The sequence below is a fragment of the Cuculus canorus genome, chromosome 36, assembly GCF_017976375.1.
Source record: "Cuculus canorus isolate bCucCan1 chromosome 36, bCucCan1.pri, whole genome shotgun sequence".
NCBI lineage: Eukaryota > Metazoa > Chordata > Aves > Cuculiformes > Cuculidae > Cuculus > Cuculus canorus.
Window position 1 is genome coordinate 488,982 of NC_071436.1, and position 20,543 is coordinate 509,524.

Genomic DNA, 20,543 nt, shown 5'->3' on the forward strand with positions numbered 1-20,543 from the left:
TTATACTTTGTAGTAATTTGGGGGGGCAGTGGGGGGGGGCAGATCCCGGAGAGGACAGGGGGGGCCAAGGGGGGGGTGTCCCCTCCCTCGGGGGGTTTTGGGGGTGCGTCGTGGGGGGCGATATCGCCACCATAATGCCCCCCCCAAGCCGAGAAGGGTTAAAAGTGCTGCTGTCCCCCCCCCCGCACCCCCAAATACCCACCGGGATCCTCCGGGGGGGGAAAAATCGGGGGGGGGGACACTCGTCTGATTGGCGGCAGCGGCTGAGAGAGGGAAAAAAGGGGCTGAGCCCCCCCAAAATATCACCCAAAGACCCCCCAAAAAAAAAGGGGAACCCCCCCAAAAAAAAGAGGGACCCTCCAAAAAAAGGGGGACCCCACAGCCCCCCCCTCCCACCCATAAAGGGGACACAGAGCCCCCCCAACACCCCAAAAGGGACTTTGGTTCAAACCGCCCTAAAAAAGAATAGGGGATTTGGGGGACCCCCAACCATAAAGGGGACCCAGGACACCCCCACCCCTATAGGGGACCCCCTCTGTACCCCAAAAAGATCCCCCAACACCACCACCCCCCCCCGCCCCGTACCTGTGCCCTCTGATTCCGGCGCTGCTCCGGGTCCGGGGGGGGGGGGGGGGGAAAGGGGGACACAAGGGGAGGGGGTGAGGGGAGAGAGAACCCCAAACCCTCCAAGGGGACCCCCAATGTCCCCCATATCCCCCATATCCCCCATATCCCCCATATCCCCCATATCCCCATATCCCCCATATCCCCCATATCCCCATATCCCCATATCCCCCATATCCCCCATATCCCCATATCCCCATATCCCCCATATCCCCCATATCCCCCATATCCCCATATCCCCATATCCCCATATCCCCATATCCCCCATATCCCCCATATCCCCATATCCCCATATCCCCCATATCCCCCATATCCCCCATATCCCCATATCCCCCATATCCCCCATATCCCCATATCCCCATATCCCCCATATCCCCCATATCCCCCATATCCCCCATATCCCCCATATCCCCCATATCCCCATATCCCCATATCCCCCATATCCCCATATCCCCCATATCCCCCATATCCCCCATATCCCCATATCCCCATATCCCCCATATCCCCCATATCCCCCATATCCCCATATCCCCCATATCCCCCATATCCCCCATATCCCCATATCCCCCATATCCCCCATATCCCCGTATCCCCGTATCCCCCATATCCCCCCATATCCCCATATCCCCATATTCCCCCATATCCCCCATATCCCCCATATCCCCCCATATCCCCATATCCCCATATCCCCATATCCCCCATATCCCCATATCCCCCATATCCCCCATATCCCCCATATCCCCCATATCCCCATATCCCCCATATCCCCATATCCCCGTATCCCCCATATCCCCCCATATCCCCATATCCCCATATTCCCCCATATCCCCCATATCCCCCATATCCCCCCATATCCCCATATCCCCATATCCCCCATATCCCCCATATCCCCCATATCCCCCATATCCCCCCATATCCCCATATCCCCATATCCCCATATCCCCATATCCCCCATATCCCCCATATCCCCCATATCCCCATATCCCCATATCCCCCATATCCCCCATATCCCCCATATCCCCCATATCCCCATATCCCCATATCCCCCATATCCCCCATATCCCCCATATCCCCCATATCCCCATATCCCCCATATCCCCATATCCCCCATATCCCCATATCCCCATATCCCCCATATCCCCCATATCCCCCATATCCCCCCATATCCCCATATCCCCATATCCCCATATCCCATATCCCGATATCCCGATATTCCCGCTTTTCCCCTCTCACGCTGTCCCACTCTCAGGGTGACCCTCATCCCATGGGTCCTACAGGCTCCGCCCTCACGGTTTTCCAACCCTTCCGGAGTCCCATCCGACGTCGCTGTGGGGGGATAATGACGTCACAACCTCCGTTGATGACATCACAACCCCTTATGACATCATAACAGTGCAACTCCCGAGCGTTTCCCCCCTCGAAACCCCCCCGTACACCCCAATAATTCCATCACCGCCCCCCAAAACCCCATTATCAGCCCCACAATGACATCACACACCCCCTTGATGACATCACACACCCCTTTGATGACATCACAACCCCTTTGATGACATCACACTCCTCTTGATGACATCACAACCCCTTATGATGTCATTATAGCGCAACTCCCAAGCGTTTCCCCCCTCGAAACCCCCCCGTACGCCCCAATAATTCCATCACCGGCCCCCCAAAACCCCTTTATTGCTCCCTATATGACATCACACACCCCTTGATGACATCACACACTCCCTTGATGACATCACAACCCCAAATGACGTCATAATAACGCAACTCCCGAGCGTTTCCCCCCTCGAAACCCCCCCGTACGCCCCAATAATTCCATCACCGCCCCCCAAAACCCCTTTATCGCCTCCACAATGACATCACACACCCCCTTGATGACATCACAACCCCTTTGATGACATCACAACCCCTCTTGATGACATCACAACCCCAAATGACATCATAACAGTGCAACTCCCGAGCGTTTCCCCCCTCCAAACCCCCCGTACGCCCCAATAATTCCATCACCGCCCCCCAAAACCCCTTTATCGCCCCCACAATGACATCACACACCCCTTTGATGACATCACACCCCCTCTTGATGACATCACAACCCCAAATGACGTCATAATAACGCAACTCCCGAGCGTTTCCCCCCTCGAAACCCCCCTGTACGCCCCAATAATTCCATCACCGCCCCCCCAAAACCCCATTATCGCCTCCTATATGACATCACACACACCATTGATGACATCACAACCCCTTTGATGACATCATACCCCCCTTGATGACATCACAACCCCAAATGACGTCATAATAGCGCAATTCCCGAGCGTTTCCCCCCTCCAAACCCCCCCGTACGCCCCAATAATTCCACCACCGCCCCCCATAAACCCCTTTATCGCTCCCTATATGACATCACACACACCCTTAATGACATCAAACACCCCTTGATGACATCACACCCCCTCTTGATGACATCACAACCCCAAATGACGTCATAATAACGCAACTCCCGAGCGTTTCCCCCCTCGAAACCCCCCTGTACGCCCCAATAATTCCATCACCGCCCCCCCAAAACCCCATTATCGCCTCCTATATGACATCACACACACCATTGATGACATCACAACCCCTTTGATGACATCACAACCCCTTTGATGACATCACACACCCTTTTGATGACATCACAACCCCAAATGACGTCATAATACCGCAACTCCCGAGCGTTTCCCCCCTCCAAACCCCCCCGTACGCCCCAATAATTCCACCCCCGCCCCCCCAAACCCCTCCTTTTTACCCCCCGTAACGACCCTCTTTCCGCCCCCCCCCGGAAGCGTCGATGACGTCATAACTCACTGATGATGTAATAATCGTGGAAGCGCCGGAATTCGTATCCCCAGAGGTTGGGGCTGAATTCCTGGAATTTGAGGGTGAAGCGGAGGTCGCGGCGGGGGCGGTCGCAGGTGAGGAGGAGGGTGGGATCGGGGGGTACACGGCAGCGCCGCGCCTGCGCCCCCCCCACCAGGTAAAGCTTATAGTACTCATAGGGGGGGGACCCCAAAATCCCCCCTTTGGGGCACAGCAAATCCAAGCGATCCCCGATTTGGGGGTACAAAGTGTAACCCCCCGACGTCAGGAACCTGCGGAGAGAGGGGGGAAAAAAAGGGGGGGGGGGAGAGGAAAAAAGGGGGGGTCAGTGGTGAAAAAGGGGGGTGGGGACCCCAAAATAGAAGGGGGAACCCCACTAAGGGAAGGGTGGAGAGGTTTAAGTGGGGGGGAGAACCCCAAAAATAGAGGGGGGAGCCCTGAAAAGGAGAGGGTGGAGACCCCTCAGGGAAGAATGGGGACCCCCGACATGGATGGGACCCCCAAAGTATGGGGGGGAACCCCTAAAAGGATAGAATGGAGCCTCCCCAGGGGAAGAATGGGGACCCCCAATAGGGTTTGGGAGCATGAAAAGGGGGGGACACCCCCAAAATATAGGGGGGAACCCCTAAAGGATAGGATGGAGCCCCCCAATAGGGATGGGACCCCCAAAATATGGGGGGGAACCCCACTAAGAGAAGGGTGGAGAGGTCTAAGTGGGGGGGAGAACCCCAAAATTAGAAGGGGGAGCCCTGAAAAGGAGAGGATGGAGACCCCTCAGGGAAGAATGGGGACCCCCAACATGGATGGGACCCCCAAAATAGGGGGGGGAACCCCTAAAGGGTTAGGATGGAGCCCCCCAATAGGGATGGGACCCCAAAATATGGGGGAGAACCCCCCTAAGAGAAGGATGGAGAGCTCTAAGTGGGGGGGAGACCCCTAAAATACGGGGAGGACCCCCTAAAAGGATAGGATGGAGCCCCCCAAAAGGGTTGGGATCATGAAAAGGGGGGGTGGGAACCCCAAAATATCCCCCTCCCCCCCCTCCCCGCCCTCTCCCCCCCTCCTCCTCCTCCTCCCCGCCCCCCCCCGGCCCCGCCCCCGCCCCCCCCCCTCCCCTGACCGGCGGTTCCCCGAGTGCCACACGATGGGTTCGAGGCTCATTCCCGCCGCTCCCAACACGGCCACGAGCAGCGCCGCGCAGCGCCCCGCCATGGCGGGAGAGCCCCGGGAGAGGGGGCGGGGCCAGCGCCAGGGGGCGGGGACACCGGCAGGGGGCGGGGACACGGGGGGAAACGGGCGTTGCCAGGGCAACGGGGGGAGCGTGGCCAGAGGGGCGCGGCAAGAGAGCAGCGTGCGTTGCTAAGGGAACGGGGGCGTGGCCAGAGGGGAGCGTGCGTTGCCAGGGCAACGGGGGCGTGGCCAGAGGGGCGCGGAAAGAGAGCAGCGTGCGTTGCTAAGGGAACGGGGGCGTGGCCAGAGGGGGGCGTGCGTTGCCAGGGCAACGGGGGCGTGGTCAGAGGGGCGCGGCAAGAGAGCAGCGTGCGTTGCTAAGGGAACGGGGGCGTGGCCAGGGAGGGGGCGTGGCTTGAGAGGGGCGGGGACATGGGGGAAGCTTGCGCTTCCATGGCAACGGGGGCGTGGCCACAGGAGCGCGGCTATACAGTAGCATGCGTTGCTATGGGAACGGGGGCGTGGCCAGGGAGGGGGCGGAGCCACAGGGGGAAGCGTGAGTTGCCAGGGCAACGGGGGCGTGGCCAGAGGGGCGCAGCAAGAGAGTAGCTTGTGTTGCTAAAGGAACGGGGGCGTGGTCAATGAGGGGGCGTGGCCACGGGGAAGCATCCGTTGCCGAGACGAGGGGCGTGATCACCAAGGGGGCGTGGCATGAGATGGGGCGTGGCCACGTGAAAACAGACGCCGTCAATCGAAAGAGGCCGCGTGCAAAGGGGGCGTGGCCACGGAGGGGGCGTGGCCAGGTGTGCCAGTCACGTGGGGCCCGACATCCTCCCCTGTTGCCATAGCAACGGCGGAAACTGGCCCCGCCCCCACGGGATGGGGGGGGCCCAGTGCTCCCAGTACCCCTCCTCCCCCCTCCCAGTCCCCTCCCAGTGCTCCCAGTATAACCAGTACCCCTCCTCCCCCCTCCCAGTCCCCTCCCAGTGCTCCCAGTACCCCTCCTCCCCCCTCCCAGTCCCCTCCCAGTGCTCCCAGTACCCCTCCTCCCCCCTCCCAGTCCCCTCCCAGTGCTCCCAGTATAACCAGTACCGACACTCCCGGTGACAACAATGACATTGTTCGGGACAATGGGGGTCGTGGGGACACCGGGACCCATTGGGGACACCCTCGGGGGGGGACACTCCGTGTCCTCATTCCCGGTGTCCCCAAAAATGTCTCAGATGTCACCGATGGCCTCAATGTCCCCATGGAGGTGACAATCGATGTCCTCATTCCCATTGTCCCCTCGGACGTCCCCGTTGTCACCCATCGTCTCGGTGTCCCCACGGAGGTGACACTCGATGTCCTCATTCCCGGTGTCCCCAAAGATGTCCCAATTGTCCCCTCCAGTCTTGGTGTCCCCATGGAGGTGACAATCGATGTCCTCATTCCCGTTGTCCCCTCGGACGTCCCCATTGTCACCCATCGTCTCGGTGTCCCCACGGTGGTGACAATCGCCCTCCTCCTTCCTGATGTCCCCATAGAGGTGACAATCGATGTCCTCATTACCATTGTCCCCAGTGATGTCCCAGTTGTCACCCACGGTCTCGGTGTCCCCATGGAGGTGACACTCAATGTCCTTAATCCCATTGTCCCCAGTGATGCCCCAGTTGTCACCTCCAGTCTCGGTGTCCCCTCGGAGATGACAATCAATGTCCTTAATCCCAGTGTCCCCTCGGATGTCCCAATTGTCACCGACGCTCTCGGGGTCCCCAAAGAGGTGACAATCGATGTCCTCAGTCCCAACGTCTCCGGTGACGTCTCAGTTGTCACCGATGCTCTCGGTGTCCCCACGGAGGTGACAATCGCTCTCCTCCTTCCCGATGTCCCCATGGAGGTGACAATCGATGTCCTCATTCCCGACGTCCCCAAAGATGTCCCAACTGTCACCAACGCTCTCAGTGTCCCCATGGAGATGACAATCGATGTCCTCAGTCCATGTCCTCATGGAGGTGACACTCCATGTCCTCATTCCCGGTGTCCCCAAAGATGTCTCAGATGTCACCGATGGTCTCAATGTCCCCATGGAGGTGACATTCCATGTCCTTAATCCCATTGTCCTCAAAGACGTCTTAGATGTCACCGACGCTCTTGGTGTCCCCATGGAGGTGACAATTGCTCTTCTCATTCCCAATGTCCCCATGGAGGTGACAATCGATGTCTTCATTCCCGGTGTCCCCATGGACGTCCCCGTTGTCACCCATCGTCTCGGTGTCCCCACGGTGGTGACAATCGATGTCCTCATTCCCAGTGTCCCCTCGGATGTCCCAATTGTCCCCTCCAGTCGCGGTGTCCCCATGGAGGTGACACTCAATGTCCTCATTCCCGGTGTCCCCAAAGATGTCTCAGATGTCACCGATGGTCTCAATGTCCCCATGGAGGTGACATTCCATGTCCTCATTCCCGGTGTCCCCAAAGATGTCTCAGATGTCACCGATGGTCTCAATGTCCCCATGGAGGTGACACTCCATGTCCTCATTCCCGGTGTCCCCAAAGATGTCTCAGATGTCACCGATGGTCTCAATGTCCCCATGGAGGTGACATTCCATGTCCTTAGTCCCATTGTCCTCAAAGACGTCTTAGATGTCACCGACGCTCTCGGTGTCCCCATGGAGGTGACACTCCATGTCCTCATTCCCGGTGTCCCCACAGTCGTCCCAATTGTCACCGACGCTCTCGGTGTCCCCACGGAGGTGACAATCGCTCTCCTCCTTCCCGATGTCTCCATGGAGGTGACAATCGATGTCCTCATTCCCGACGTCCCCAAAGATGTCCCAACTGTCACCGACGCTCTCAGTGTCCCCATGGAGATGACAATCGATGTCCTCAGTCCATGTCCTCATGGAGGTGACACTCCGTGTCCTCATTCCCGGTGTCCCCAAAGATGTCTCAGATGTCACCGATGGTCTCAATGTCCCCATGGAGGTGACATTCCATGTCCTTAATCCCATTGTCCTCAAAGACGTCTTAGATGTCACCGACGCTCTCGGTGTCCCCATGGAGGTGACAATCGATGTCCTCATTCCCGACGTCCCCAGTGATGTCCCAATTGTCCCCTCCAGTCCCGGTGTCCCCACGGAGGTGACAATCAATGTCCCCATTTGCGTTGTCCCCAAAGATGTCTCAGATGTCACCGATGGTCTCGATGTCCCCTCGGAGATGACAATCGGTGTCCTCATTCCCGACGTCCCCAGTGATGTCCCAGTTGTCACCTCCACTCTCGGTGTCCCCACGGAGGTGACAATCGCTCTTCTCATTCCCAATGCCCCCATGGAGGTGACAATTGATGTCCACATTCCTGTTGTCCCCAAAGGTGTCTTAGATGTCACCTCCAGTCTTGGTGTCCCCAAAGAGGTGACAATCCGTGTCCTCATTCCCAGTGTCCCCTCGGACGTCCCAGTTGTCACCTCCAGTCTTGGTGTCCCCAAAGAGGTGACAATCCATATCCTCATTCCCGTTGTCCCCATGGAGGTGACAATCGCTCTCCTCATTCCCGGTGTCCCCTCGGATGTCCCAATTGTCACCTCCAGTCTCGGTGTCCCCTCGGAGGTGACACTCGATGTCCTCATTCCCATTGTCCCCTCGGACGTCCCCGTTGTCACCCATCGTCTCGGTGTCCCCACGGCGGTGACAATCGCTCTCCTCCTCCCCGACGCCTCCGGTGACATCTCCGTCGTCGCCCGTCGCGACGGTGTCCCCGAAGGGGCTGTTGTCCCCCCACCACCACAGCTGCAGCCGATTGTCCCCTCCGGGCGGAGGACCGTCACCGTCACCGTCACCGTCACCGTCACCGTCACCGTCGCTGTCCCACGACGGCGATGGGAACAACCGCTGCCCCGAAGCCGTCGCCACCAGCGGCAGCGAAGGGTGAACGCTGTGACCGAAACGGGGGGACACGGGGGTTTGGGGGACCCCCACGTGCGCCCCATAGTGACCATAAGAGGAGAAAAAGGGGGTTTGGGGGGGACAGAAGGGGTTTGGGGGGAGAAAAAGGGGGTTTGGGGGGCACAGAGGAGGTTTTGGGGGGACAGGAGAGGGGTTTGGGGGGGACAGAGGGGGGTTTGGGGGACAGAGAGGGGTTTGGGGGACCCCCAAGTGCGCCCCATAGTAACCATAAGGGGGGACAAAGGGGGTTTGGGGGGGACAGAAGGGGGTTTTGGGGGGACAGAGAGGGGTTTGGGGGGGACAAAAGGGGTTTGGGGGGGACAGAAGGGATTTGGGGGGAAAAAAGGGGGTTTGGGGGGGACAGAGAGAGGTTTGGGGGGAGAAAAAGGGGGTTTGGGGGGACAGAGGAGGTTTTGGGGGGACAGGAGAGGGGTTTGGGGGGGACAGAGGGGTTTGGGGGACCCCCAAGTGAGCCCCATAGGGATTATAGGGGAGAAAAAGGGGGTTTGGGGGGGACAGAAGGAGTTTTGGGGGGACAGAGGGGGTTTGGGGGGGACAGAGGGGGTTTGGGGGGACCCCCAAGTGCGCCCCACAGGGACCATAAGGGGGGAAAAAGGGGGTTTAGGGGGGGACAGAGGGGATTTCGGGGACCCCCACGTGCGGCCCATAGTGACCATAAGGGGGACAGAGAGGGTTTGGGGGGGACAGAGGGGTTTGGGGGACCCCCAAGTGCGCCCCATAGGGACCATAAGGGGGGACAGAAGGGGTTTGGGGGGGACAGAGGGGGTTTGGGGGACCCCCAAGTGCGCCCCATAGGGACCATAAGGGGGGACAGAAGGGATTTGGGGGGGACAGAGGGGTTTGGGGGGGAAAAAGAGGGTTTTGGGGGGACAGAAGGGGTTTGGGGGGGACAGAGGGGATTTGGGGGACCCCCAAGTGCGCCCTATAGTGGCCATAAGGGGAGAAAAAGGGGGTTTGGGGGGGACAGAGGGGTTTGGGGGACCCCCACGTGCGCCCCATAGTGACCATAAGGGGGACAGAGGGGGTTTGGGGGGGACAGAGGGGTTTGGGGACCCCTAAATGCACCCCACAGGGACCATAACGGGGGACAGAGGGGGTTTTGGGGGGGACAGAGGGGTTTGGGGGGAGAAAAAGGGGGTTTGGGGGGGACAGAAGGGGTTTGGGGGGAGAAAAAGGGGGTTTGGGGGGGACAGAAGGGGTTTGGGGGGCACAGAGGAGGTTTTGGGGGGACAGGAGAGGGGTTTGGGGGGGACAGAGGGGGGTTTGGGGGGGACAGAAGGGGGTTTTGGGGGGACAGAGAGGGGTTTGGGGGGGACAGGAGGGGGTTTGGGGGGGACAGAAGGGGTTTTGGGGGACAGAGAGGGGTTTGGGGGACCCCCAAGTGCACCCCATAGTAACCATAAGGGGGGACAAAGGGGGTTTGGGGGGGACAGAAGGGGGTTTTGGGGGGACAGAGAAGGGTTTGGGGGGGACAAAAGGGGTTTGGGGGGGACAGAAGGGGTTTGGGGGGAAAAAAGGGGGTTTGGGGGGGACAGAGAAAGGTTTGGGGGGAGAAAAAGGGGGTTTGGGGGGACAGAGGAGGTTTTGGGGGGACAGGAGAGGGGTTTGGGGGGGACAGAGGGGTTTGGGGGACCCCCAAATGCGCCCCATAGGGACTATAAGGGGGGAAAAAGGGGGTTTGGGGGGGACAGAAGGGGTTTTGGGGGGACAGAGGGGGTTTGGGGGGGACAAAAGGGGTTTGGGGGGGACAGAAGGGGTTTGGGGGGAAAAAAGGGGGTTTGGGGGGACAGAGAGAGGTTTGGGGGGAGAAAAAGGGGGTTTGGGGGGACAGAGGAGGTTTTGGGGGGACAGGAGAGGGGTTTGGGGGGGACAGAGGAGTTTGGGGGACCCCCAAGTGCACCCCATAGTGACGATAAGGGGGGGAAAAAGGGGTTTTGGGGGGACAGAAGGGGTTTTGGGGGGACAGAGGGGGTTTGGGGGGGACAGAGGGGGTTTGGGGGGACCCCCAAGTGCACCCCACAGGGACCATAAGGGGGGAAAAAGGGGGTTTAGGGGGGACAGAGGGGATTTGGGGGACCCCAAGGGATTTTGGGGGGTCACAAGGGGTTTGGGGGGGGGGCCTATAGGTTTGGGGGGGGTCATAAGGGGGTTTGGGGGTGTCTTAAGGATTTGGGGGTTCGGAGAAGATTTGGGGGTTCAGAGAGGATTTGGGGGTTCAGAAGGGATTTGGGGGTTCCGAGGGGATTTGGGGGTTCCGAGGGGTTTTGGGGGTGTTTTGGGGGGGGTTGAGGGGAGGTTTTGGGGTGCAATAAGGTTTTGGGGTTCACCTGGTTCCGTTGATACAGTCGCGGAGGGCGCGGAATCGCTGCAGGGGGGGCAGTACAGGGGGGTCCCCACTTTTGGGGGTCCCCCAAACGTCCCATAGGTTGAGGAACCCCTTTGTATCACCACTCACCAAATACCGCCCTGACCTGGGGGGGGGGGGGGGGGGGTGTCAAACTTAGGGGGTGTCAGGGGGGTTTTTGGGGTTCGGGATGAAGGGTTGGAAGGTTTTGGGGTTCAGGGGAGGTTGGGGAAGGGGTCCCCTCCAAAAAAGAGGGGGTGCGGTGGGGGGGGGTCTCACGGGTCGAGGTCGAAGGTGACGCGTTGGTTGGTGCCCACGAAGCGCTCGAGGAGCATCAGGGGGGGGTCGGGGCGGCGCAGGTCCCAACAGACGATGTGGGGCGACTTGGGGGGCAGCGAGACCCATAGATCAGGGGCGGGGCCCATAGGTGGGACCCCCCTGACCCATAGAGGGGATCCTCTGACCCATAGATCTGTGCTCTGACCCATAGATTAGGGGTGGGACCCATAGATGGGACCCCCCTGACCCATAGAGGGGACCCTCTGACCCATAGATCTGTGCTCTGACCCATAGATCAGGGGCGGGGCCCATAGGTGGGACCCCCCCGACCCATAGAGGGGACCTTCTGACCCATAGATCCGTGCTCTGACCCATAGATCAGGGGCGGGGCCCATAGGTGGGACCCCCCTGACCCATAGAGGGGATCCTCTGACCCATAGATTGGTGCTCTGACCCATAGATCAGGGGCGGGATCCATAGATCGGACCCCCCTGACCCATAGAGGGGATCTTCTGACCCATAGATCCATGCTCTGACCCATAGATCAGGGGCGGGATCCATAGATCGGACCCCCCTGACCCATAGAGGGGATCTTCTGACCCATAGATCCATGCTCTGACCCATAGATCAGGGGCGGGGCCCATAGGTGGGACCTCCCTGACCCATAGAGGGGACCCTCTGACCCATAGATCCGTGCTCTGACCCATAGATTGGTACTCTGACCCATAGACCAGGGATGGGACCCATAGATGGGACTCCTCTGACCCATAGATGGTATCTTCTGACCCATAGATTGGATGCTCTGACCTATAGATTGGCTCCTCTGACCCATAGATTGGCTCCTCTGACCCATAGATTGGCTCCTCTGACCCATAGATTGGGTCCTCTGATCCATAGATTGGTGCTCAGACCCATAGAGTGGATCCTCTGACCCATAGATCAGGGGCGGGACCCTTTTAACCCCTCCCTCTCCTTAACCCCTCCCTCCCCTTAACCCCTCCCTCCCCTTTAACCCCTCCCTCTCCTTAACCCCTCCCTCCCTTTAACCCCTCCCTCCCCTTAACCCCTCCCTCCCCTTTAACCCCTCCCTCCCCTTAACCCCTCCCTCCCTTTAACCCCTCCCTCCCTTTAACCCCTCCCTCCCTTTAACCCCTCCCTCCCCTTAACCCATCCCTCCCCTTTAACCCCTCCCCCCTTTAACCCCTCCCTCCCCTTAACCCCTCCCTCCCCATTAAGCCCTCCCTCCCTTTAACCCCTCCCTCCCTTTAACCCCTCCCTCCCTTTAACCCCTCCCTCCCTTTAATCCCTCCTCCCTTTAACCCCTCCCTCCCCTTTAACCCCTCCCTCCCTTTAGCCCCTCCCTCCCCTTTAACCCCTCCCTCCCCTTAACCCCTCCCTCCCCTTTAACCCCTCCCTCCCTTTAACCCCTCCCTCCCTTTAATCCCTCCTCCCTTTAACCCCTCCCTCCCCTTTAACCCCTCCCTCCCTTTAGCCCCTCCCTCCCCTTTAACCCCTCCCTCCCCTTAACCCCTCCCTCCCCTTAACCCCTCCCTCCCCTTTAACCCCTCCCTCTCCTTAACCCCTCCCTCCCTTTAACCCCTTCCTCCCTTTAACCCCGCCCTCCCTTTAACCCCTCCCTCCCCTTAACCCCTCCCTCCCTTTAACCCCTCCCTCTCCTTAAACCCTCCCTCTCCTTAACCCCTCCCTCCCTTTAACCCCCTCCCCATTAGCCCCTCCCTCCCCTGTAGCCCCTCCCCCATTAACCCCTCCCTCCCCTTAACCCCTCCCTCCCTTTTAGCCCCTCCCCCTCATTAACCCCTCACCTTCCTCCCTCCGGCGTAGATGCGGTTTCCGTCGGGGCTGAACCGGAGGTGCGTTGGGGAGTGCCGGAGGTTCAGCCAAAGGGCGACGGCGCCGCCGCCATCGCGGAGCGGATAAAGGCCGAGGCTGCGCCCGTAGGAGCCGCACGCCAGCAGCGACCGCGTCGCCGCCAGGCACCCCACGGGGCCCCTTTGGCCCCCGCCGCGCTCTGCGGGAACGGCAGGATCGGGACCACGCCTCAAGGGGAGGACACGCCCCCTTTGGGGCAGGACACGCCCCCTTTGGGGAGGACACGCCCCCCTTTCTTCGAGCTATAGACCCCTTCTAATATGGCGGCTGTCAAGTCACGGCCCCTCTCAGGCGCTGTTCACCCTCAGGCCACGCCCACTTCGATCAGGCCACGCCCACCACGCGAGGCCACGCCCCTCACACTGAGCCATATGTGAAGTCACGCCCCCGTCTGAAGCCACACCCCCCCACTGAGCCATATGTGAAGTCACGCCCCCGTGTGAGGCCACGCCCCCTCCCGGTCCATGTCAGCACTCAAAACACGCCCCCTCCCTTCAGGACACGCCCACCCTGTGAGGCCACGCCCCCACACTGATCTATCTGTCAAGCCACGCCCCCTCCCAGATCATGCCGTTCCACAAGCAACGCCTGCTTGCTTCAGGCCACGCCCCCATGAGGCCACGCCCCTCATACGGAACCATCTGTCAAGCCATGCCCCCTCCCAAACCGTGTGATCACCGAAGCCACGCCCCCTCCCTTCAAGCCACGCCCCCTCTGTCCACCTCCTCCTTCAAACCGCATCCCCTGCCTTTAAGCCACGCCCCCTCATTCAGGCCACGCCTCCTTTCTCCCACCACATAACCCCAAGCCCCGCCCCTTTCCTTTTCCCTCCCACAAGCCACGCCCCTTCCCCACCATCTGGGCCCACCCAAGCCCCGCCCCATTCATAAGCCACGCCCATTTCCCCTAAGCCCCGCCCCTTCCCCTAACCCCCATTTTTGCACTATTGGCCCTCTCAGGCCCCGCCCCTTCCCCTAGGCCCCGCCCCCTTTTCACACACCATCTCAAGCCCCGCCCCTTCTCCTCAGACACGCCCACTCCCTTTAACCCCTCCCCTTTTACTGACCCCGCCCCCCTCCCCATTAACCCCTTCCTCACCGCACCCAAGAGCCTCTCCTTCCAGCCCCGCCCCTTTCCCTTAACCACGCCCCCTTCCCTTAGCCACGCCCACTTAGCCCCTCCCTTCCCCATTAACCCTTTCTCTTCCCTTTAACCCCTTCCTCACCGCACACTCCCCTCAAACCCCGCCCCTTTCCTATTAACCCCGCCCCTTTCCTAGTAACCCCGCCCCCTTTCCTCCCTAAGCCCCGCCCCCTTCTTTAACCCCTGCCTCACCGCGCAGCCGCCGCTCCCGGCAAACCCTTCCGGGACGTTCCGTTGGGAATACGCGAACGGCGCCGTTGAAACCTCCGATTAATTCCGCTCCGTCGGGAGTGAAAAGCAGCGAATGAGGCGCCAAAAGCTCCTCCTGAACCCCAAAAACAGAGTGAACCCCCAAAATCCACCCCCTGAGCCCCCAAATCCACCTTTGAACCCCCAAATCCACCTCTGAACCCCCAAATCCACCCCCTGAAGCCCCAAATCCACCTCTGAACCCCCAAATCCACCCTTTGAGCCCCCAAAATCCACCCCCTGAACCCCCAAATCACCCTCTGAACCCCCAAATCCACCTCTGAACCCCCAAATCCACCCTTTGAGCCCCCAAAATACACCCCCTGAACCCCCAAATCCACTCTTGAACCCCCAAATTCACCTCTGAACCCCCAAATCCACCCCCTGAACCCCCAAATCCACCTCTGAACCCCCAAATCCATTCCCTGAACCCCCAAATTCACCCTCTGAACCCCCAAATCCACCTCTGAGCCCCCAAATCCACCTCTGAACCCCCAAAATCCACCTCTGAACCCCAAAATCCACCCTCTGAACCCCCAAATCCACCCCCTGAACCCCCAAATCAACCGTTTGAACCCCCAAATCCACCTCTGAACCCCCAAATCCACCCTTTGAACCCCCAAAATCCACCTCTGAATCCCCAAATCCACCCTTTGAACCCCCAAATCCACACCCTGAACCCCCAAATCCACTCTTTGAACCCCAAAATCCACTCCTGAACCCCCAAATCCACCCCCTGAACCCCCAAATCCACCCCTTGAACCCCCAAATCCACGCCCTGAACCCCCAAATCCACCTCTGAACCCCCAAATCCATTCCCTGAACCCCCAAATCCACCCTCTGAACCCCCAAATCCACCTCTGAACCCCCAAATCCACTCCCTGAACCCCCAAATCCACCCCCTGAACTCCAAATCCACTCCTGAACCCCCAAATCCACCCTTTGAACCCCCAAATCCACCCCCAAACCCCCAAATCCACTCCTGCACCCCCAAATCCACCCTTTGAACCCCCAAATCCACCCCCTGAACCCCCAAACTGGTTCCCCCCCTCACTGTGTTGCTGTAGGCGCGGAAGGAGCCGCGCAGACCCCCCTCGAAGGCGTCCCAGAGGTGTATGGGGTTATCCCGACTGCTGGCGGCCAACCTGACCAGTACAAACCAGTATAAACCAGTACAAACCAGTAGAAACCAATATAGACCAGTATAGACCAATATAAACCAATACACACCAGCATATGCCCCTATAAACCACTATGAACTACTGTATATCACTATAAAACACTACAACTCAGTACCAGTATAAACCAGTAAAAACCAGTAGGAACCAGTATAAACCAATATAAACCAGTATAAACCATTATAAACCAATATAAACCAGTATAAACCAATATAAAGCACTACAGACCAGTATAAACCACTATAAACTACTCTATATCAATATAAAACAGTGCAAATCAGTACCAGTAGAAACCAGTATAAACTAGTATAAACCAGTATAGACCAGCGTAAACGAGTATAAACCAGTATAAACCAATACACACCATCATAAACTCCTATAAACCGCTATAGACCAGTATAGACCAGTATAAACCAGTCCCTCCCAGTCTCTCCCAGTCCGTCCCAGTCCCTGCCAGTCCCCTCCCAGTCCATCCCAGTCCCTCCCAGTCCCTCCCAGTCCATCCCAGTCCCTCCCAGTCCCTCCCAGTCCCTCCCAGTCCATCCCAGTCCCTCCCAGTCCCTCCCAGTCCCCTCCCAGTCCCTCCCAGTGCCCTCTCAGTCCCCTCCCAGTCCATCCCAGTCCCTCCCAGTGCCTCCCAGTCCCCTCCCAGTCCATCCCAGTTCCTCCCAGTCCCCTCCCAGTCCATCCCAGTCCCTCCCAGTGCCTCCCAGTCCCCTCTCAGTCCCTCCCAGTCCCTCCCAGTTCCCTCCCAGTCCCTCCCAGTGCCTCCCAGTCCCCTCCCAGTGCCTCCCAGTCCCCTCCCAGTCCCTCCCAGTCCCCTCCCAGTCCCTCCCAGACCCTCCCAGTCCGTCCCAGTCCCTCCCAGTCCCCTTTCAGTCCCCTCCCAGTCCCTCCCAGTCCGTCCCAGTCCCTCCCAGACCCTCCCAGTCCGTCCCAGTCCCTCCCAGTCCCCTTTCAGTCCCCTCCCAGTCCCTCCCAGTCCATCCCAGTCCCTCCCAGTCCCCTCCCAGTCCCCTCCCAGTCCCTCCCAGTCCCCTCCCAGTCCCTCCCAGTCCGTCCCAGTCCCCTTTCAGTCCCCTCCCAGTCCCTCCCAGTGCCTCCCAGTCCCCTCCCAGTGCCTCCCAGTCCCTCCCAGTCCCCTCCCAGTCCCTCCCAGTCCCCTCCCAGTCCTCTCCCAGTCCCTCCCAGTCCCCTCCCAGTGCCTCCCAGTCCCTCCCAGTCCCCTCCCAGTGCCTCCCAGTCCCTCCCAGTCCATCCCAGTCCCTCCCAGTCCATCCCAGTCCCCTCCCAGTCCCTCCCAGTCCCCTCCCAGTCCCCTCCCAGTCCCTCCCAGTGCCTCCCAGTCCCCTCCCAGTCCCTCCCAGTCCCCTCCCAGTCCGTCCCAGTCCCTGCCAGTCCCCTCCCAGTCCATCCCAGTCCCTCCCAGTGCCTCCCAGTCCCTCCCAGTCCCTCCCAGTCTCTCCCAGTCCGTCCCAGTCCCTCACAAACAGCTCTCGGGGCGGTTCGAGTCCATCAGAGGGAACCACGTGAAGTCATAAATGGTATCACCTTCGGGCACCGACAGCGACGGCTCCTGCGACCCACAGCGACCCATAAGTGACCCACAGCGACCCATAGCGACCCACAGCGACCCATAAGTGACCCATAGCGACCCACAGCGACCCATAAGCGACCCATAGCGACCCATAAGTGACCCACAGCGACCCATAAGTGACCCATAAGTGACCAATAATGAGCCATAAGTGACCTATAGTGACCCAAAGTGACCCATAAGTGACCCATAAGTGACCCATAGTGACCCATAAGTGACCCAAAGCGACCCACAGACACCCACTGCCCCATAGCGACCCATAAGTAACCCATAAGTGACCCTTAGTGACCCATAAGTGACCCAAAGTGACCCATAGTGACCCAAAGTCACCCACAAGTGACCCATAAGTGACCCGTAAGTGACCTAAAGTGGCCCATAGTGACCCATAAGTGACCCACAAGTGACCCACAAGTGACCCACAAGTGACCCAGACACCCACTGCCCCACAGCGACCCACAAGTGACCCACAGTGACCCATAAGTGACCCATAGTGACCCACAAGTGACCCATAAGTGACCCATAGTGACCTCTAAGTGACCCACAAGTAACCCAAAGTGACCCATGTGACCCAAAGTGACCCATAGTGACCCATAAGTGACCCATAGTGACCCATAACTGACCCAAAGTGCCCCATAAGTGCCCCATAGCGCCCCATAAGTGACCCATAGTGACCCATAAGTGACCCATAGTGACCCACAGCGACCCATAAGTGACCCATAGTGACCCAAAGTCACCCATAAGTAACCCATAAGTGACCTAAAGTGACCCATAGTGACCCATAAATGACACAAAGTGACCCATAAGTGACCCATAAGTGACCCACAAGTGACCCACAAGTGACCCAGACACCCACTGCCCCACAGCGACCCACAAGTGACCCATAGTGACCCATAAATGACACAAAGTGACCCAAAGTGACCCACAAGTGACCCATAAGTGACCCAAAGTGACCCATAAGTGACCTATAAGTGACCCACAAGTAACCCAAAGTGACCCATGTGACCCAAAATGACCCATAAGTGACCCAAAGTGACCCATAGCGACCCACAAGTGACCCACAGACCCACACTGCCCAATAGCGACCCACAAGTGACCCATAGTGACCCATAAGTGCCCCATAGCGCCCCATAAGTGACCCATAGTGACCCATAACTGACCCAAAGTGACCCATAAGTGACCCATAGCGCCCCATAAGTGCCCCATAGCGCCCCCCAAGTGCCCCCCAGGCCCGCGCTGACCAACTCGTGGGCGGCGTCGGCCGTGGGGAGATCGAAGAGACGCAGAACGTTATCATCACTGCAGCTGAGAACACACGAACCGTCCGGAGCCCTATGGGGAGAGACCCACGGCTGCCCCACAGCGACCCACAACTGACCCATAGTGACCCACAGCGACCCACGGCTGACCCATAGCGACCCACAGAGACCAATAGTGACCCACAGCGACCCACGGCTGACCCATAGCGACCCACAGAGACCAATAGTGACCCACAGCGACCCACAACTGACCCATAGTGACCCATAACTGACCCAGAGCGACCCACGGCTGACCCATAGCGACCCATAACTGACCCATAGCGACCCACGGCTGACCCAGAGCGACCCATAACTGACCCAGAGCGACCCACGGCTGACCCAGAGCGACCCACGGCTGCCCCATAGTGACCCACGGCTGCCCCATAGCGACCCATGGCTGACCCATAGTGACCCACAACTGACCCAGAGCGACCCATAACTGACCCATAGTGACCCACGGCTGACCCAGAGCGACCCACGGCTGACCCAGAGCGACCCATAACTGACCCGCAGCGACCCATAACTGACCCATAGCGACCCACGGCTGACCCAGAGCGACCCATAACTGACCCATAGCGACCCACGGCTGACCCAGAGCGACCCATAACTGACCCAGAGCGACCCATAACTGACCCATAGCGACCCACGGCTGACCCACAGCGACCCACGGCTGACCCATAGCAACCCACGGCTGACCCATAGTGACCCACAGAGACCCAGAGCGACCCACAGAGACCCATAGCGACCCACGGCTGCCCCATAGCAACCCACAACTGACCCACAGAGACCCATAGTGACCCACGGCTGACCCAGAGCGACCCACGGCTGACCCATAGCAACCCACGGCTGCCCCATAGCGACCCACAACTGACCCATAGTGACCCACGGCTGACCCACAGCGACCCATGGCTGACCCATAGCGACCCACAGCTGACCCAGAGCGACCCACGGCTGACCCATAGCGACCCACGGCTGCCCCAGAGCGACCCCCAAAAGCCCCATAGCAACCCCCCAGTGCCCCATAGCGGCCCCTGACCTCCCCCCCCCGCTCTGCCCCACAGCGCTGTGGGTCACTCACCACTTGCAGCCGCGCAGGTAGTTGTGGGTCCGGAGGGCGAAGGCGTCGCGGGCGCCCCATAGCGCGTGGGGAATCCTGGGGGGGAGGGGCAGGGCAGCAGCACACCCCACAGGCCACGCCCCCACCCCACAGGCCACGCCCCCACCCCATAGGATACGCCCACTCCCCATAGGACACGCCCCCACCCCATAGGACACGCCCCCACTCAATGCCCCACCTTTATAGACCCGCCACCACCCTATAAGCCCCGCCCCATGCTATAAGCCCCGCCTCCACCCTATAAGTCCCGCCCCCACCCCACAGACCTCTCCCCATCCCATAGACCCCACATTTATAGACCCTCCCCACCCTATAAACCACGCCTCCACCCTATAAGCCCCGCCCCCACTTCATAAGACACGCCCCCACCCCATAGGGCACGCCCCCACTCAATGCCCCACCTTTATAGACCCGCCACCACCCTATAAGCCACGCCCCCACGCTATAAGCCCCGCCCCATCCCATAAGCCCCTCCCCACCCAATGCCCCATCTTTATAGACCCGCCCCACCCTATAAGCCCCGCCCCGACGCTATAAGCCACGCCCCAACCCCATAGATCCTCCACATCCCATAGACCCCAATTTTATGGCCCCGCCCCCACCCCATGGCCCCGCCCCACCCCATAAGCCCCTCCCCCTCTCACCCCCCGCCCCGCGGTTCCTCCGCAGCGGTTCCGGGTGGGGGAGGGGCGCCTGAAGGGAGGGGGAGAGGGGAGGGGGGGAGGGGTCAGGAAAGGGCTTCTCAGCCCCTCCCCCACCCCCAAACCCCCCCCCGGAATCGCCTTCGAGAACCTTCCGAGAGCGGCGCCGCCATTGCCGAGAGAGAACCACGTGACTGGGAGGGGAGAGGGAGGGACTG

The 20,543-nt window shown here is 59.8% G+C and overlaps 2 protein-coding genes across 3 annotated transcripts; both read right to left on the reverse strand.

Annotated features, from left to right (window-relative positions):
* On the reverse strand, nucleotides 1-4,730 carry EFNB3 (ephrin B3). Its single transcript, XM_054052700.1, has 5 exons — nucleotides 4,598-4,730; nucleotides 3,466-3,749; nucleotides 1,857-1,950; nucleotides 586-617; nucleotides 1-263 (listed from the first exon to the last, which is right to left on the reverse strand). Exons 1-5 carry the CDS (start codon nucleotides 4,687-4,689, stop codon nucleotides 1-3), a joined length of 765 nt encoding a protein of 254 aa, XP_053908675.1. The 5' UTR covers nucleotides 4,690-4,730.
* Nucleotides 4,731-7,999: 3,269 nt separating this feature from the next.
* Nucleotides 8,000-20,543, reverse strand: WRAP53 (WD repeat containing antisense to TP53). Of its 2 annotated transcripts, none has more exons than XM_054052749.1 (11): nucleotides 20,477-20,543; nucleotides 20,329-20,377; nucleotides 19,646-19,720; nucleotides 18,511-18,601; nucleotides 17,164-17,254; nucleotides 15,555-15,658; nucleotides 14,444-14,576; nucleotides 13,042-13,247; nucleotides 11,219-11,322; nucleotides 10,923-11,066; nucleotides 8,000-8,563 (listed from the first exon to the last, which is right to left on the reverse strand). In XM_054052749.1, exons 1-11 carry the CDS (start codon nucleotides 20,496-20,498, stop codon nucleotides 8,008-8,010), a joined length of 1,575 nt encoding a protein of 524 aa, XP_053908724.1. In that variant the 5' UTR covers nucleotides 20,499-20,543; the 3' UTR covers nucleotides 8,000-8,007. The 2 variants fall into 2 exon arrangements, with proteins under 2 accessions (XP_053908724.1, XP_053908725.1); XM_054052750.1 differs by having other exon boundaries at nucleotides 15,555-15,645; nucleotides 17,166-17,254; nucleotides 20,477-20,514.

What these genes read in the sequence shown, in the direction of transcription:
- WRAP53 (XM_054052749.1), bottom strand. Translation starts at nt 20,498, where the DNA reads ATGGCGGCGCCGCTCTCGGAAG. An exon ending in GGCGGCGCCGCTCTCGGAAG is followed by an intron (nt 20,378 to 20,476) that starts GTTCTCGAAGGC and finishes CCCTCCCTTCAG; the next exon opens with GCGCCCCTCCCCCACCCGGA. An exon ending in GAGGAACCGCGGGGCGGGGG is followed by an intron (nt 19,721 to 20,328) that starts GTGAGAGGGGGA and finishes CCTCCCCCCCAG; the next exon opens with GATTCCCCACGCGCTATGGG.
- EFNB3 (XM_054052700.1), bottom strand. Translation starts at nt 4,689, where the DNA reads ATGGCGGGGCGCTGCGCGGCGCTGCTCGTGGCCGTGTTGGGAGCGGCG. An exon ending in TGGCACTCGGGGAACCGCCG is followed by an intron (nt 3,750 to 4,597) that starts GTCAGGGGAGGG and finishes CTCTCTCCGCAG; the next exon opens with GTTCCTGACGTCGGGGGGTT. An exon ending in GCCGGAATCAGAGGGCACAG is followed by an intron (nt 264 to 585) that starts GTACGGGGCGGG and finishes TCCCTCTCTCAG; the next exon opens with CCGCTGCCGCCAATCAGACG.